Consider the following 15973-nt stretch of genomic DNA (forward strand, 5'->3'; position numbering starts at 1 on the left):
AAGTATTTCTTTTTTTTTTTTCTCTTCACTGCTCCAGATTAAATTAAATGTTCTATATTCTATGTGGATTTGATTGTTATTCTTTTTAATTAGTAGATTTTAAGGAAATCATGGAAACTACATAAGTATGTATTAGTGTTGAAATGGAAGTTGCATTGTCATCGTTGAATATACGTGCAAGATAGAAATGCAACTAAGTACTTAGTATTACATACACACGTTAACAAGAACCAAAGACACGTAGGATTCTTATCCTTAACAATGTTGCATGTTGGTGTTTGTGTCAACAGTTTAGATTGCACAATTTTCCACTCTGCATGGATCATGATGTTATTTTGGAATTTGGATTCGAATTTAAACTCCATCATATATATAAGAATGAGAACTTTTTAGAGGTGTATACATTATAACTAATATTATTGTAGAATAATTACTCTTCTGATGTGATCATGTGAATTGATTATCACGGGAAAATTTATATATGTATAATAAAGAAAATAGTTATTTAGAAAAGAAAAAAATACTAAATAATAAATATATGTTTCGAGTTGTAGTTATTTGGGCCTTCTCTTGGGTCTTTTTGGGCCATACAATAAGGGAATGGTTTCCAAAAATAAAAAAACTACGTAGGAAAAAAGATAACATTTTATTTTGTTTTTCTTTTTTAAAATACTAGGCTTTGAAAAATAATTTAACTAGAAAATCAAATTAAGGGTAATGTTTTTTTTTTAAACTTATATAATAAATCACTTAAAGCACTGATATTAATTAAATCCATAAATTAGTACGAATTAATAACAAATTTAATATTTTCACATTGACGAATAACTTGGTATATATGAGAACAAAAATAAAAAAAAAACAAATTAATTATAGATGAAGTTAGCAGTATTAGATATAAAATTAATTATTTATCTTTATCTAACAATTTAAAATTTTACAAAATATTGATAATAATGGATAAAATTGCACGAAAACTTATTCTAAGTATTATTTTTTTAATAATCAATTGTTTATGAGTTAATTATTATTTTAAAAATATTATTTATAAACTAAAATTAATTACTATATATTTGTATATAATATATATATTTTAATTTATTTTTAATATATATATTATATTTTAATATATATCTTATATTAATAAATATTTTAATAATTAATTTGAGTGTGCATTATCTAATAGAATTGTTATTACTTATATGTCTCCAAATAGTATTAAAGAGAAGCCCTATAATAATAAGAAGCAGCTTATTAAGTTATGGAAAAGTATGAAAAGTCAATGGAATATTTATATGTATACAATGAAGATTTATGGAGTATTAGAAATATAATTATTAGTGTTATTTTTTTTTTAGTGTAAATTCTAAAATAGTATTCGAATGGTTATTCTAGATAGTATAAGAAATATTCATTTTATAATTCAATAATTTATTGTACACATTGTACAAATAGTCCATTGTCTCTCTACCGAGACCCGTAAGTTATTTATGAATGAATAATTAATCATTCACTAACTTATGCCATCATTACGTTATTTTCTGTTTCTCTCTTTTTCGTTTTCTATTTTTGTTATACCTTATGCAAAATGTGTAGCATTGCTGACTTTGATTAGTACCTAACGATTTTGTTATTATCTAATTAATGACTTGGTTATTAGATTATTCAGAATTTATATTATATTGGGCTATTGTAAATTCTATTAAAATATAGCTATTATATATATACATGTGACTTTAATTTATCTATTAATTCAAGTTTTTAGGATAAATATAATTTATTGACACATCAAAAATCAATAAATGATCACAACTGTACTAATAATCAGAATTTTATTATTTAGTAGGATTATCCTATACCGAATAAGGACTTATTTTGATCAATTTTTTTAAAAAAAAATTAAGTTATTTTTTTTAAAGATTTAATAAAAAATAAAAATAATTTTATATTTAAAACTCATACAAAAAAATTTATTTATTAATATTTAGATATAACTATATAAAAATATTATTTATTTATTTATTATGTGAAAAAAAATCTTTTTAAAAAAAATTAAAAAATATGTAAATTATAACTTTTATTTTTTTAGTATTTTTATTTTTATTATTAAAAATTTATTAAACACATTAAAAAATAAAAAAATTTATTAAAAAATCTTTTTTTTATCAACTTAATAGTATATAAATAAATACTAAATTAGAACACGTTTTTTTAATATAAATAAATGAGTCCATTAAATGAGACTTATTATATCAATCATTTGAATAAAGGTTATATAATATATTACCCAATGAAGCATAGCTGAAGTTCAACTCATACGCATGCAATAGCAATTTATGTGGAGATATAATTTATTAAAAGTCAAGGAATAGTAGTATATATATGTAATAGAAGAACAAATTAAAGATGTCCCAAACGGAAAGAAAAGCTCCCAAAATATACATGTCATGCTCCTAACAGATTGGAACAATCGGCTTCACATTTTGTTTGTCACTTAGCATCAAGTTGACTACTTTAACGATGATATTTTTACGTAAAGATGATATATATTATAAATGGTTAAATAATTTAATTAAATATATTTGAACAAATTCATTCTAACTATATTTGCAAACGGCATAAATAATTTATAAATCCATTTATCGATTGAAAACAAGCTCTTAGACAATAATTTATTAAATAATTCCGCTACGTTATCAACGGTATTTCTGTCAACTCTTATTTATAACTGTATTTAATAAAAGTATCTTTGTAGATATGTTTAATAAAAATATATTTTTTATAGCTGTATTTAATAGAAATGTTTTTATAGATATATTTTTTAGAGGTGTCTCTTTATATATGTATTTAAAATATAATAATTAATCATTGTTGACAATAAATTGACAGATAATATGTTAGTATCTTATACTTTTCTTTTATTAAATTCAGTACTACTCTACACTCTTTTGGTTTTTACAACACCAAATCTGACACATCTTTATTTATTAAACATAATACTAGTTCATTCTGTTATCTCTATTTTTTGTGTTATGTGAATGACATTATTATTAGCATGGCAAACCGTTAGTGAAATAGAAAATCAGTAAAAACTAAAAATCTGTTTCTACAGATCCTTGATGAGGTTCTTAAATTTTGCTCTCTTGAATTTCTTGATGTATAGTCTTAATAATTCTTCCGTATCAAATTGTTAAAAAAATTTATGTACTTTTTGTCTACAAAAATCAGAAATAGACATATGATTGGTTATTCTAAAATCCGTCTATACCAACAATTTTAGAATCAGAATCAGTAAGATAAGATAATTTTTTCGTAAATCTCTCCAAATTCAAATCACTAAAGTCCTAAATATCGGGTCACCAACAAAAGATCCTATCAAAATTAAACTAGTAACAAAAATACGAATAACGGCCTAAAAGTAGTTTAATATATATAGGTGACTCATACAGTCACAGGTACACAATTCATTCCGTTTTACTTTGAATACTCACATACTCTTACTTACTTGAGTGTTAGAATTTTTTTGCAGGTATCCAACACTGCCTCTATTATTGAAAGACGACGTTCCACACTCCTATTCTAGGGAAAACTAACTCGAGCGACAGCAAAACGAGCTATACATTGGAATATCCACATTTACACATAAATAACACATATTTTAATTAAATAAGAATTTTATTTTTTTATGATAAAAGAGTAGAGATTTATTTATTTTTTTCTAAATATATAAAAAATACAATTCATTTAAAAGTACAGAATGATATTGTTCTAGAAAACCCTAGATTCATATGAATGTGAATTATCACATAACTGTATACGTGTTAAGAGTCGGTTTGATTGACATAAGAGAATAGTTGAATTTGGATATACATGTAACCCAATGGAAACACAGAAAAATGTGTCCATGTGGGATGTGGGTCCCACCTATGTCCCCCTTCACTTTGTAGGAAGAATAATGAAGTAGTGAACCTTGTTGCAATCCACAATTCACATGCTACCTAATAAACATAGAAAGCCAAAGAAAGATTGATCATATATATTGTAACACACTACACTATAATTGGAATTCCTTGATCACCCCGGAAATTTCAATAGCACATGGCTCATGCAATCACTTAGTTTTTAATTACTACAAAAATGGAAATCTGTGTTTGTAGCCGAAGAACAAACAGTGTGTGTATACTCTAATAATAGTTATAGGTTTAGATATACTTGAAGTTCTTAAAAAGGAAGGCTTTATTATTAATTAGGTTTGATGATTTGATTTTGATGTATTAATAACTCCTCTTTTCTATTCTTTCTTTTTTTATTATTGTTTGGTTAGTCATTTAAAAATCTAGAGAGAAATATAAAGGATTTGGTTACGAAATTATTTATCTTAGAAATTTAAGTTGATAGAAAGAAATATATGAAAAATTTCTTTTTGTTTAGTTTGCATAAATTTTATTATTTTTTTATCTATTTTATGTTTTTTTTTTGAGAAAACAATAATAAAATTCCAAATATTTAGATTATAAAATTATTTATATCAAAATTTTAATAAATTAATAGAAAGAGACATATAAATAATTATATCTCTAATAGATATATATAATAATAATTAGAACAAAGATAATGAAATAAAAAGTGGTTTAATAAAAAATTTAAATTAAATTTTATATTTGAATGTCAATAATATAAGAAACATGTATATATATATATATATATATGATCATTTTATTATTATTATTATTATTATTATTATTATTATTATTATTATTATTATTATTATTATTATATATATATATATGATGAGATTTGATAGCTATTTGAAATAGTTCCTAATTAATATGTTACTACATATGCAATTACAATTCATATTAATTAAATTCTCATTTCTTTAATTTTACTTATAAAAGGTCTACAAAGTTTTTTTTAGTCTTTAGTATCTAATGCATCTAAATGTAATCAATTTGAATTAATCTAGTGATTAGTTTAAATTTTTAGATAATTCAATACAATATCTACCAAACATCAGGCCAGAGGAGACCAAAGATTCCCAATGAATAATGTCAATGATTTTCAATGAGTGATTATCTTATTCGTTTACTAAAATAAATATTAAAAATTTAAAATCCCATTTGTATATATAAAAATTTATTAATTAATAATAAATTTTTAAATAAAATTTATATGATAAATTATTTTTTAATTTGTCAGATGTAGTGATATTGCAAAAAAATATATGCATATTTAGACATTACTATATATGTGTGTGAAATTAATCATCGAGAATAATTATCTTCTCAATGTTTGAGCTTGAGTCAATCATTGTTGATAAAAAATTAAAAATAGATTAATGATACATTAACATACAGATCAAATTATGAGTCCCATAACCATAAGCTAGGAAAAAATAAAGTAGGGTTTTATTAGTGTAGAGATCGAGAATATACTATTGGATGGAATAATGAGTAGATATGCACATCGATCATCACGACATCATATACTATATTAATATCATATATATATACAACTAACTTGAGTTGGTCGAATGGTCAACTTACTCATCAGCTTAAATACGAATTAAAGAGTTCGAATTTTGTCTTGTATAGTAATATATTGACCGACAACAGACTTTTAAATAGAGTTTAGATTTGCGACGAATTAGTTTTTCACCTCTCAAATTAAAGAATACCGTAACAAAAAAATATCATATATATACATTTCACAAGCTAAGGATCAAAAGAATGACCTGGAATTTTCTATATAGATTGGTTAGTCATTATCATTATTATATATATAAGAATATACGAAGCTACTTGGCAAGCCATGAACCTAATATCATTGTTGTGTTCCTTGTCATGTTCCATGGAATTGAAGTATTCATGCCACGCACACACATGCACATGCATGATGTCACATAAAATTGGCAAATTTTTATCAATTCAAACAATCGTCAAACTCTATAACTAACCCAATAAGCATTGCATATAAATTTGGGTATCTTCTTTCATGATAAACTTTTACCAGATTCTGACATTTTCCTTTTTGGTTTAACAAATGTCCTCATCAAAATTAAAGGAAATAACCGCATGGGTTAATGGTCTTTCATAATATCAAACTCGAAAGATAACGAAATTTCATATCTGAGCATAAGTTGAAGTATCCAAACTGTTCAAGTGTAGATATCTATTATAATCAAGATATATATGAGTTGGCACAAATAATAAAAATAATTTATAATACATTTTATAAGGGCGCAAATTTAACTTGTTTTTCTTCTTCAATAAATAATTAGAATAAATAAAAAACTAGTTTTTAATTAAATAACATAGTCTAATTTTTTATTTTAAAACCATATATTATTTATTTTAATTTTTTAAAAAATTTAAATTTTATGATTTCAAATTAAAATTTAAAATTTAAAATTAATTTAAAAAGTTGAATAATAATATTAACTCTAATTAAACTCATATAAAAGTGCTAGTTGAAACTTTAGGGTTTAAAATTTAGAGTACATAAATAGTGCATTATAATATATTTATACTACAGTATATATTTACCGTGACTATGATATTTTAAAAAATATTGTTAAAATTAAATTAAAATTATATTTTTAAATTTATTATTTAATGGCACTTTTTAAAAAGAGTTACAAAAAAAATATTATCAAAATATAAAAAAATATAATTTATAATTTAACATTATTTTATATAACTATAGTAATTACCATAAGCATAGACATATTAAAATCATATATATGTATTTATTGTAAACATAAAATAATTAATAAGCGAGATCTGAATTTATAATATATAAAATCATGTCATACACTTCATCAATCAATAATTGTACATATAATTCATCAGTCACCCTACTACAAACCACAGTTAATTGTTTGTATACATAGGACAACCCAAATACTCCTCTCAACTAACAATATCTTATAGTTATTATACCCTCTAGAGCATTTTAAAGCTCAAAAATTAAATTTAAAAAAAACAAAAAAACAAAATCATATATATGATGATGATACCTAATTCTTAACCAAAAACACAAACCTTAACTTCAAACCAACAACATTATTTTTTTTTCCCTTGATTAAATAATAATAATAATTAGATAGACATGATGCTACTACTCTTCAATATTGGTTAAGTTGAAATTGATGAACCACATGCATGATGATGATGATGATGATGATTATGTTGCTTGAACAAGTGGTGATGAAGCTGGAATTGGTGAATGTGGAGACAAAATGTGAGGTGACATAACAGTTTCATGATGATCCAACAATCTTGATGAAGAGAAACTTAACCTAAGATTCTGTTGCCAACGTTTTTTCACTTCAACAACGTTGTTGTTTTTCTTTGCCCTATTATTATTCTTTGTTGTTTTCTCTTTCCCAATCACAAATGCTCTTATTCTTTTGAGTGCAACTTCAACCGTTTCATCATCCATGTTTGCAAAACAAACCCTAAACCAACCTGGTTCCAAGCAATTGAAAGATGATCCCGGAGAAACATTGAGCTTCACTTCATTGATGATCACGCGCCATAGCGCCATCTCGGCTTCAAAGCTTTGTTCTTTCAACAATGAACTTAGATTCATCCAATAGAATAATCCGGCATTGCTCGGAAACCTCTTGATGTTAACTTCTTCTAGTCCCTTTGAGAAGTACTCGTGCCGTTTCGCCAGTCTTCTAGAACTTTCCTTAAGAAAATTATCCACAAATTCGTCGTCTGAAAGCATTGCGGCCAGCATATGTTGAGTCTGGGAAGAGACTAATCCGAAACTCGACATTTTGCGGCCGCAATTTACGACATTGTCGTTGTACGAATAAACTATCCCAACCCTAAATCCGGGGAATCCCATGTCCTTGGATAGGCTATAAACAATGTGAATAAGTTCTTTTTTGCATGATGAGTCATCCATTTCTTCAATGATTTCGGCAACACTTACAAACCGTGGGGAATCAAAAACCGTGGCTGAATAGATTTCATCACACACCAAATGTATGTTGTTATCATTGGTGAAATTCACTAGGCTCTTCAATGTGTCACGGTCTAAAGATGTTCCCAAAGGGTTTGAAGGGTTTGTTATGATCAAACCCTTCACATTGATGTTATCATCTTTGGCCTTTTTGTATGATGATTCAAGAGCTTCTCTTGTAATCTTGAAATTGTTGGAGCTATCACAATGAACCGGAATCAACCGTAATCCGGTTCGCCAACACAAATCGCGCGGATATCTGTAATTAAATATCAAAATATTTTAATATCAGTAATGTTAGGGAGACAATAAAAAAATATTTTGTTAAATATATTAAAAAAATTAAACTTATCATTCTTTTATTTATTATTTAATCATGAACATTGCGTGATGGAACATTGGTGATAGGATATATATAGTATAAATTAATTTTTGCTACTTCTTATTCGTGTCATATATCATGATATCATGCCTAATTACTCAACTAATTTAGTCAAATCTGTAAACAAATTAGTCAACGTTTATGCGAAAATGGGCCCCACTGAAAGATTTGTAAGAGGAAGGAGAGGTAATTGAACTTTCTGCATATAGTTATAAAAATTAATAATTAAATTAAATTAAATTAAAATAGAATAATAATAATTTGGAAAACATTACCAAAAAAGTTGAACATACATGATTGTGTTTATTAATTACTATCACTATTAAATATGATAATAACTTCGCTATCAATGTGTGAAGAAACTTGTTATTAATAAAATAATTAAATAATATGATTTTTTTTTCCAAAATATACAGCTGTGTGTGTAAAATTATTTGGTTATGTGATGACGTTCCTGTTGAAAATATAAGGTGACCGTACAATGACGTTTTCATACGGTTTCAGTTTCTCAAAGTATGAAAGAAATAAAGACAGAATAATATATAACATGGTTACTATCCAATTAGTTTTGAGTAATGAAGTGTCTAATTAACTTGGATTAACACATGTTGACTAATAAAACATGCTCGTTGACTAATAACACTAGTAGTACCATAATGTTTATATAATATATTATATAAAATTATTAGAAAAATTTTTAAATATATTGATGGACCGATGTTCAGTAAATTTTAATTGTTAATTTTAATTATAAAAAAATATATAATATATATAATTAAAATCAACGATTAAAAATACTAAAATACTAACATATCAATATATTTAAAAAAAATTATATTATTATTATTATTATTACTACTATTAATTTGGTGGTAGGTAGGTCTAATATATTTCAGAATGAGATTGATTGACCTAACTTATTTAGTCATGTTTGAAGTTAATATTCTTAAATCCTAAATTTTAGGGTTGACACATCATAACCTAGTTATGAAAAAAGTAAGTTCATGTAGTAATTAATAACAACATTAGAACTCTTAATAAATTAAGCAACCGAAAAAGATTAATTAAGAAGAAGAATGGAAGTTTAAATAATGAACCAATTATTTTAGTGATTTCTAGTTTGACATGCATGATTTTGATTGATACGAACGGAAGCTTTATTATTATCCAATTTGGTGTTTGCGAGTTGCAATGACAAAAAGATATAATAAATAAATAAATAAATAAAGAAACACGTCGCATAGATTTTCATCACTGAAATTTCAAACGTGGCACCATAGAATAACATCATAATAATAATAATCATCATCTAAAATTCTAAATTAATAATCTTCTACAGTGTTCTAATGGAATCAAAACCATATACTACTCTTAGGAACTTTATTTTGGTAACGTATTCAAGATTACTTTTCGTACCGGTCTATATGCTGGATTTATTTTCGTAAACAAATTAAAACCATTTCTTTCTTTTAATTTTTAGCATGATTCTTAACCATAGAATTAGTTAACACGTTTAGTAGAAATAAAAATCTTGCTTTTATAAATTAAAGTGTTGAGAATATTATTATAGTAAGTTTATATATTGTTACAAAATGTTTTAAAAAATATAATCTTGGTTTTATAAATTGAGTTTAATTTTAAAACAATGATAGTTTAAAATATTTTTTAGATAATTTTTTACATAATTAATATATATGTAACAGTATATTACAATTAAACTCTTATAAATTATGTAAAAAATATTAAAATTAACAGATAAAATTATTCGACTCTAAAATTAAACCGTAAATTTTTACAAATTTATCGATTTAATTTCGGAGTCGAATTTTACTATTTAAATTTACCTAAACTATCCAGAATCAAAACCCAGTATATGGTTATTAAACTTTATATATAGGTGCTTTTTTCCTTTCCACTTTAAACATTTGATGTAGTAGTGACATAGTAACATTCATTGAATGATAAATGAAATGAAACATATAAAAAAATGTATGAAAAAGAAAGAGGGTACATACGCTGCATAATAAGGGGTAGGAACAAGAAAAGCATCTCCAGGATCAGCTAAGCAGAACATGATTAATTCATTTGCACCTGTTGCCCCTCCACTCATCAATATACGGTTTGGATCAAACTTGACCCTACCACCTCTCACTTTTGACATAAACTTTGCCACAGCCTGAACACATTAATATCATTTTCATAATTAATTAGTAAATCCATTTCATTATTATATATTATCAACATTATAATAATTAATAAAAATTTAATTACTCTCTCGATCGGTATCTATAATTTTACTAAATTTTTAATTAAATTTTTATGTATTTTTTTTGATTGAATCTTTATATCATATCAGATTTTGTAATTAAATCATTAATGTGACAAAAATATTAAAATTAATGGAATATTTCGTTAAACAAAACGAATATGCCTAACACTTGATTGAATATTCTATATAGTTTAACAGAATATTCCATTAATTCTAACGTTTTTATCACAGTAAAGACTTAGTACAAAATTTGATATAGTATAAGAATCTAATAAAAAATTCAGTAAAATTATAAAGACTGATGACAGAATAATAAAATTGTTATTTGTGAATTAATTATCAATTATTATCCTTTTTTTTTCCTTACACTTGTGAACTGTGGTAATCCATGATAGTCTTGAAAGTTGGCAATATCTCTGAATTGATGAAGTCCTTCAGGAGTGCAAATGGAAGCCTTGGGATTCTTCTTTAACCACTCTTCAATGAGATCAAAGCATAGCTAAACAAAAAAAAAAATGGAACATATAAAATAAATAATGTTTTAATTTTACAATATATATATGACCATAAAACGAAAAAAAAATAATTATCAAATATATAGCTGTAATAATTTCACATTATCCTGTGAAACAATGATTAATATAAATACATGCAATATAATTAAGCTAATTATATATAAAAATTATGTACCTGATTTTCAGCAAGACCCATTTGAATAACACCTTGAGGGTTTTTTGTAGGGTGATATGGATCTCTATCATAAGCTTTCCATCCATCAAAGTAAGGAGAGTTCTCTCCATGTTTCTCATTGGTTGCAATCTTTGATAGAAGCTCATAGCTCTTAGAACTCAAACCCACCATGTTGAGTGTTAAGTTATTGGAATTAAAATGAAAAATCTAAGGTTTATAATATAATAATATAAGGTATAATTAAGGTGATCACACACTAGTATTTTATGAGTAGCTAGATAGTATGTAGTAGCAAAAGGCTTTTATGTGTGTGTGGAAATTTGTTATTAGAGCTTAGAAAACATGCAAGAGTGTAAGGAAAATGGAAGAGAATGTGTGATATTTATAGGAAGAGAATAATGGATATGTGGGTTTATATTGAAAAAAAAATAGTTAGAAGCTTGAAGGAGGAAAAGTCTATATCGAACTTCCAAACTTATGAAGACTCAGAAGAAATAAAAAAGAAAGAATATTAATAAGCATGATGATGTGTACTTGTGTTGGTCAAATGCAAATTGCTTGCGTGTATTCGCATGAGTCTCATCACGTGTGGAAAGAGCGCTTATTAATTATCGAAAAAAATAAATTAAATTAATTATTAATATATTTATATATAAATATATATTATTTATTTTATTTTTAAGGTATATTTATATTTTAATTTATAAAGTAAGGATATTTTTTTTATCATTTCGAACACAACATTCATCGATAATCGTCTGATATGTATGTTTTTTATGTTTAACTATGTCTTAATAAAAAATAAAATATTTTTCTTTGGATATACTTGAACACACCTAAATAGTAAATACTATCACGAGTCAGCATGTCTAACTTTATTCTTAACATATATTCTTAAAATGAGTTTAAAAATATTATATATTATTAATTATTAAAATAAAAAATATTTTAAATACTTTATATAATTAAAAAAGACACTAAAAAATACTTTATATTTTATATATATACTGTGTATTTTGTAAAAATTTTAAATTTGCGTGTCCCGTAGCAGGTCGTATCCGATATCTGTGCCGGTGTTCGTACATAAAAAATTTTAATTTATATTTTATACTAGTGTCTAATTTTAGTGATTAATTTGAATGTACATCTAACATAATTAATTAATTATATATATCAATGAATATTAATAAATTAAAAAATTAAAATTAAAAAATATATAGGATCAATTTCCATTGATGAAATAATAATTCTTCTCTTGTCCAATATTTTTATTTTTATTTCTTATTATTTATCAACAATTAACTTATTTTTTGTGTTAGTAATGTTACTATAATAAAAGTAGCAATATATGTAGTATGCGTGTGTTAGGTATTTTAATTTGTGTATTCAACAAAACATGCATGAAAAATATATAGGAGGCATTATTGTTCTGCCAAAATTTCTTTAAAAAAATACATGTGCTTTTAAGAGATTAGGGAAAATGCTACCATAAAAGGACACTAAAAAAGAAAAGATAGATAAAGAAATTCATATATGATGATTGACTATTCATTATTCATTATTCAAGTAGTTGATGTAAGAGTTAACTATTATACCTAATTGGATAATTTATAGCTTTAGAAAACTTATATTGTTTTAAATCATCATTTATAACCTATTTTGTTAAATAAATACTATTAATCAGTCCTTTAAGCATTTTAAAAGTTTTAATAAATAATGCATTCGTGAAGGATTTTGCTGTTGATGATGGTAATGCCAAAAGAAATAATAGGCAAAATTATGAATAGTTTAATTTGCAGATGGTGAACTATATCTTTTGTAATTATGAACAATACTATTTAGTAGTTTTTGTTATATAATTTTCATAAGAGTAAGTATAAGAAATTAATTTTTAACATTAGTAAATTTTTTATTATAATTTTTTAATTTTTATTTTTTGAAAATTTTAGAATTTACTGTTAAAATTTAGACTTTAGATTTTAGATTTTAGAGTATATAATTTAAAACTAAAAATTAAAAATAAAAAATTACTATTATTAGTTGAAAAATTTAGTTCTCCAATTAAACTTGTGTATGTAGAAGTTGATCTAATGTACCACTTTAATTAATATCTTGCTCATTTTACTTTGAGTTAATTAGATACTGAAAAAAAAAATGATGATAGAATTATAATTTCATAATAACTAGCTGAATCTCTAAATTAATGAAGTATAAAATAATATAATATTTAAATATATCTCATATTTTATATTCATTTAATTTAATGAATAATGTTTGTTAGAATATAATTAGGATCAATTAGGATATCTGAATATTTATTATAGAAGATTTTGTCTTTATTATTATGATTCTCTTAGTACCTATAAATACATTTTTATATTATATCATTTTAGACAATTTGAGGAGATAACTTGAATAAACAACTTAAATACACTCAATAATACACAAATCTTTTTTCCAGTTTAGTCTCTTGTTTCTAACAATGTTGATTAGGTTAATATTTGTTAGCTAGGTTTTCTACAGTTTCTCTCAATCCTAATAAAATTCGAACTCTAGACATTTATTTAAGCGGAATAGTGAGTTAATTACTCAACCAACCTAAATTGATTTTTGATTAAGATAATATGATTAGGTATATTCTATGTGCGTGTTTATATTCTGTGTGCGTGTATAATAATTGAATGAAACTTAGTAATAGGTTTCCGTTATGAAGATTGAAGACAGGTACTGAATTAGAATTTAGAAGAGAAGAAAGAATTCTTGGCCGGTAGTTTGACTATACTATGAAACGAGTGCCTTCTCATTCTTTCATACGGTCATACCTAACCATATTTATTACTCTGTGAAACATGCATGTCACATATTTGTAAGCCAAAATTTGAACGACAAAATATACACTTTGTCCATAGCGTTTGAACCAATTTCTATTTTCTTTTAAATATTTAGTTACATTTAGTTTTATTTTTAATATTTTTTATTTATATAAAAAATTAATTACTTTTGTGTACGTTAATTTCATATAAAATATTAGAGATAAAATTAATAAAAATATTTAAAAATAGTATTGACACAAATTAAAATTATTAAGAAAGAAATTGAATAAATTACAAATGTTAAAAATGGAATAAAATAAAATAAAAATTAAGAATATTATTTTTAAAAAATTACAAACATTAAAAAAATGGTATAATTTACCCTAATTTTAATTTATAAAATTTTAGCATATACTAAGATTCAATTTTAAATTAATTAACTAAAGTTGGTTGAGTGAAAGATGAAAAAAAAAAGAAGACAATACATTCCACTTTAAATTTTTTAAATTTTAAAATTATGAATTTCTTTCCTCTTATAAAATTTTTGTTTCTTTGTATTTTTTTTGGTATGAGGCTATTCTTCATATATGATCACATTGATTATTCAATGCGATAATCTATTTTTCAGCATTAAATTCTTAAATAGAATTTATAATCACAATAAATTAATTTTTAACTTTCGAATAAAAATACAATAAAAAAAACTAAATACATTTACAATTTTAGAATAATATATTTAATTTTGGTACCTACTCAAATAAAAATATTAAAAATATTTTTTTATAAAAATTTTTGTGTTAAAAGTGTATTTTATTTATTTAGTCACATTTTAAAAAAATAACACATTTGTAACATATCAAAATTAAATTATACAATTTATAATTTAATAATAAAAAAATATTTTTACATAAAAATAATTATAAAATTTTTATTATAGTATTTCCCTTTAATTTTTATCCTTGAGAAGCAAGAGTAGTGGGGTTGGGTAAGAAGGTAGAAACCGTTGTGGGGCGGCAACAAAAACTTGTCAACGTGGCAGGGTTTGGCTCCGACTTTTTGATTTACACATTTTTCTCAATGTTACAACTTACAATAATTATATACAATATAGTGTTATAGGATGCTTCGAAGAACCTTGTTCAAAAAAAAGTTAATAGCCTATGTTGCCATGTATAGTAAAATGACCATGAATCATGCATGAATAATATGGTTCCAATTTTCCTGGGGAATCGTATCTGTTTTCCCATTTTTATGGATTATATTATATGCGTGTATCACATTGAAATTGACATACAATGTTATAAATTTAATTTTAATGTACCGTTAGTATAAAGTAGTTTTTTTATATATGTATTTAATTATGTAATAATTAATAAAAATAACTACTTTTTTTTATATTAATGGCATAAATCATCATAAAAAAACGAATATAATTATACGATTATGTAAATACTTTACGTTATTAGTGTATCAAAATTAAATTCATAATGTTATAAGTCATATATGCATGTGTAGATGGTAATTAAGTCTTAGTAAAATTCAACTACCAAAAATGGAAAATAGAAGAATTCAACCCAAATGAGAATGGGACCTTGAATCAAACTTTTGGGCCTTCTTAATTAGTAATAATAGGAGTATTTTTCACGCAGTTAATGAGTTCAGTTTGAAATTATAAACCACCATGAGAAGCATGAGTTTCTTGCCAAACTTAAACCCTTCATAATTTAATTATTTTCTTATTATTTTATTAGTTTGTATACCCAATTTTTGTTTGCTATATATATATATATATATATATATATATATATATATATCCAAGTAATTACGATCCGTTTTACTTTGCTT

At 24.0% G+C, this 15973-nt stretch overlaps 1 protein-coding gene across 1 annotated transcript; it reads right to left on the bottom strand.

The window, feature by feature from the left end:
• Window positions 1–6765: 6765 nt before the first annotated feature.
• Window positions 6766–11652, bottom strand: LOC130961869 (1-aminocyclopropane-1-carboxylate synthase-like). Its single transcript, XM_057887906.1, has 4 exons — window positions 11316–11652; window positions 10993–11124; window positions 10372–10532; window positions 6766–8233 (listed from the first exon to the last, which is right to left on the bottom strand). Exons 1-4 carry the CDS (start codon window positions 11484–11486, stop codon window positions 7186–7188), a joined length of 1512 nt encoding a protein of 503 aa, XP_057743889.1. The 5' UTR covers window positions 11487–11652; the 3' UTR covers window positions 6766–7185.
• Between the last annotated feature and the right edge of the window lie 4321 nt (window positions 11653–15973).

The sequence above is a fragment of the Arachis stenosperma genome, chromosome 2, assembly GCF_014773155.1.
Source record: "Arachis stenosperma cultivar V10309 chromosome 2, arast.V10309.gnm1.PFL2, whole genome shotgun sequence".
Taxonomy (NCBI): domain Eukaryota; kingdom Viridiplantae; phylum Streptophyta; class Magnoliopsida; order Fabales; family Fabaceae; genus Arachis; species Arachis stenosperma.